General features: G+C 52.3%; 1 protein-coding gene across 1 annotated transcript; it reads left to right on the top strand.

Annotated features, from left to right (window-relative positions):
- Nucleotides 1-3: 3 nt before the first annotated feature.
- On the top strand, nt 4-894 carry LOC120860000 (membrane primary amine oxidase; the record flags this gene model as incomplete). The annotated part of the gene is made up of 1 exon (XM_040235868.1): nt 4-894. A coding segment is annotated over one exon (876 nt), but the record flags the coding sequence as incomplete, so codon positions are not given.
- Nucleotides 895-2,259: the final 1,365 nt, after the last annotated feature.

The raw sequence follows: 2,259 nt of genomic DNA, 5'->3' as shown, positions 1-2,259 counted from the left end.
GATCACAAGGCTCTGGACCCTGCCCAGTGGACCATCCAGAAGGTGTTCTTTCAGGGCCGCTACTATGAGAGTCTGGCCCACCTGGAGGAGCAGTTTGAGGCTGGCCAGGTGAATGTGGTAGTGATCCCAAACAATGGCACAGGTGGGTCCTGGTCCCTGAAGTCCCAGGTGCCCCCGGGTCCAGCTCCCCCTCTGCAGTTCCATCCTCAGGGCGCCCGCTTCAGTGTCCAGGGCAGTCGAGTGACCTCCTCACTGTGGACTTTCTCCTTTGGCCTCGGAGCTTTCAGTGGTCCTAGGATCTTTGACATTCGATTCCAAGGAGAACGACTGGCTTATGAGATCAGCCTGCAAGAGGCCGTGGCTATTTATGGTGGGAATACCCCAGCAGCAATGCTCACTCGCTATATGGATGGCTGCTTTGGCATGGGCAAGTTTGCCACGCCCCTGACCCGAGGGGTGGACTGCCCCTATCTGGCCACCTATGTGGACTGGCACTTCCTTCTGGAGTCCCAAGCCCCCAGGACACTACACGATGCCTTTTGTGTGTTTGAGCAGAACAAGGGCCTGCCCCTGAGGCGACACCACTCAGATTTTATTTCCCACTATTTTGGGGGCGTTGTGGAGACAGTGCTGGTCTTCAGATCTGTGTCGACCTTGCTCAACTATGACTATGTGTGGGATTTGGTCTTCCACCCCAACGGGGCCATAGAAGTCAAATTCCATGCCACGGGCTACATCAGCTCAGTGTTCTTCTTTGGTGCTGCCCAAAAATACGGAAACCAGGTTCGGGAGAACACACTGGGCACCGTCCACACCCACAGTGCCCACTACAAGGTGGATCTGGACGTGGGAGGTAAGACATGCTGGCAGAGGCATTGATTCTGGACAGGGGGTTGAGGAGTTGTCACTATTTGCTTTGGGTTTGATGGAGGTTTCCCAGGAAAGGAAGATGTGGGTATGCAGTTTCGGAGTTTCATGCTTTCTCTTAGCTGGATGGGAGAGAATTGACTGTTGAATTTCCCTGTGATCTTAGCTCCTTGGCTGGGTGCAGAGATGCCAGACTCCATCCACCTGACCTCATCAGAAAATCTTGGGAAACAGCTAAGCTTAGAGAAGAGACAGTATCCAGGCTAAGGGTCCTCTTTGCCCTCTTCCCTCCCTGGCACCTATATGGGCCCCACTTGAGTGAGGCAGACATTTGTTTTTTAGCTTATCTGTGTCTGCCCGCAGCGCTGGTGTTGGGGAAGATCTGGGTGCATTCTGCTGAGTCCCTGGCACATGTAGGCCAGCTCTGGATATCCCCAGGAGCACATTTCCTTGGCAAGTGGGCCCTCTTTCTCCTTGAGTTTTCATCTTTGGGCACAATACATTTAAATGTGAAGGACAGAGAGGATACTGTGGAATATTCCAAAAAGTTTCTGGAGTTGGTGGTCACAGAGAGCCAAGGTAATGGGATATTTAGGAGTCCATGACATTTCACTGTTGTTCCCCACATTGACTTCATCACCAGATTTTTCTTTCTGTTCTGCTGCTGGATATCTCCAACCCATCGCCTGGCCTTACTGTCAGTCCCCTCTGGTGCTAGGCCTCTCTCTTTGCTACTTCGACTCCAGGGTTCACCCTGTGCTCAGAGGGACCTACCAGCCCAGGACAGCCTGCTCCCTCACACACTTCCCAGTTTCCCCATCACTAATGGATTCCCAACTGCAAAAGGACCACCAAGGCCTGTCCTTTCAGAGGGCAGCTGCCACCTGCCTTCCAGATTCTTCGCTATGCTGTTTTAGCCACACTCTCACCCTCTGCGTCCCTGGAAACACACACAATAGGTGACAATTGGGCTTCTTTGCTTTTGCTCCTCTTTTGCTCCAGCCTTGAATACCTTGCCATGCCATCTCGGATGGTGACATCCTTAAGGCCAGGCTGAAACGTGGACCAGAACTGCCTCTCTTCCTGCCTATACCTGGGTTCCTCTAACTGTGACTATTGAATGTGCTCCTCTCACACTGTAGGCTCATTAGGGCTTGGCTTTCCTTCGACTTCTGTGAGAGCAGAAGGATAAGGTTGCATTCATCAAAGTGTCCCCAGCCCTGAGCACAGGTGTCTTCACTAATAAGTGTGAAATAAGGAAGGAGTGAAATGCTTGAAGAAATATTTCAGAGGTTACCAGCTTTGGCTGAAAGATGTGGAGATCCTGGGATGAGGGGAGGGAAGCAGGGGACACACTCAGTCTGGTCTTCTCTTTGGCCCCCCCTCTGAAGC

This window comes from Oryx dammah, unplaced genomic scaffold, assembly GCF_014754425.2.
Source record: "Oryx dammah isolate SB20612 unplaced genomic scaffold, SCBI_Odam_1.1 HiC_scaffold_5738, whole genome shotgun sequence".
In the NCBI taxonomy this organism is placed as follows: domain Eukaryota; kingdom Metazoa; phylum Chordata; class Mammalia; order Artiodactyla; family Bovidae; genus Oryx; species Oryx dammah.
This window is presented reverse-complemented; position numbering and strand designations above follow the sequence as displayed.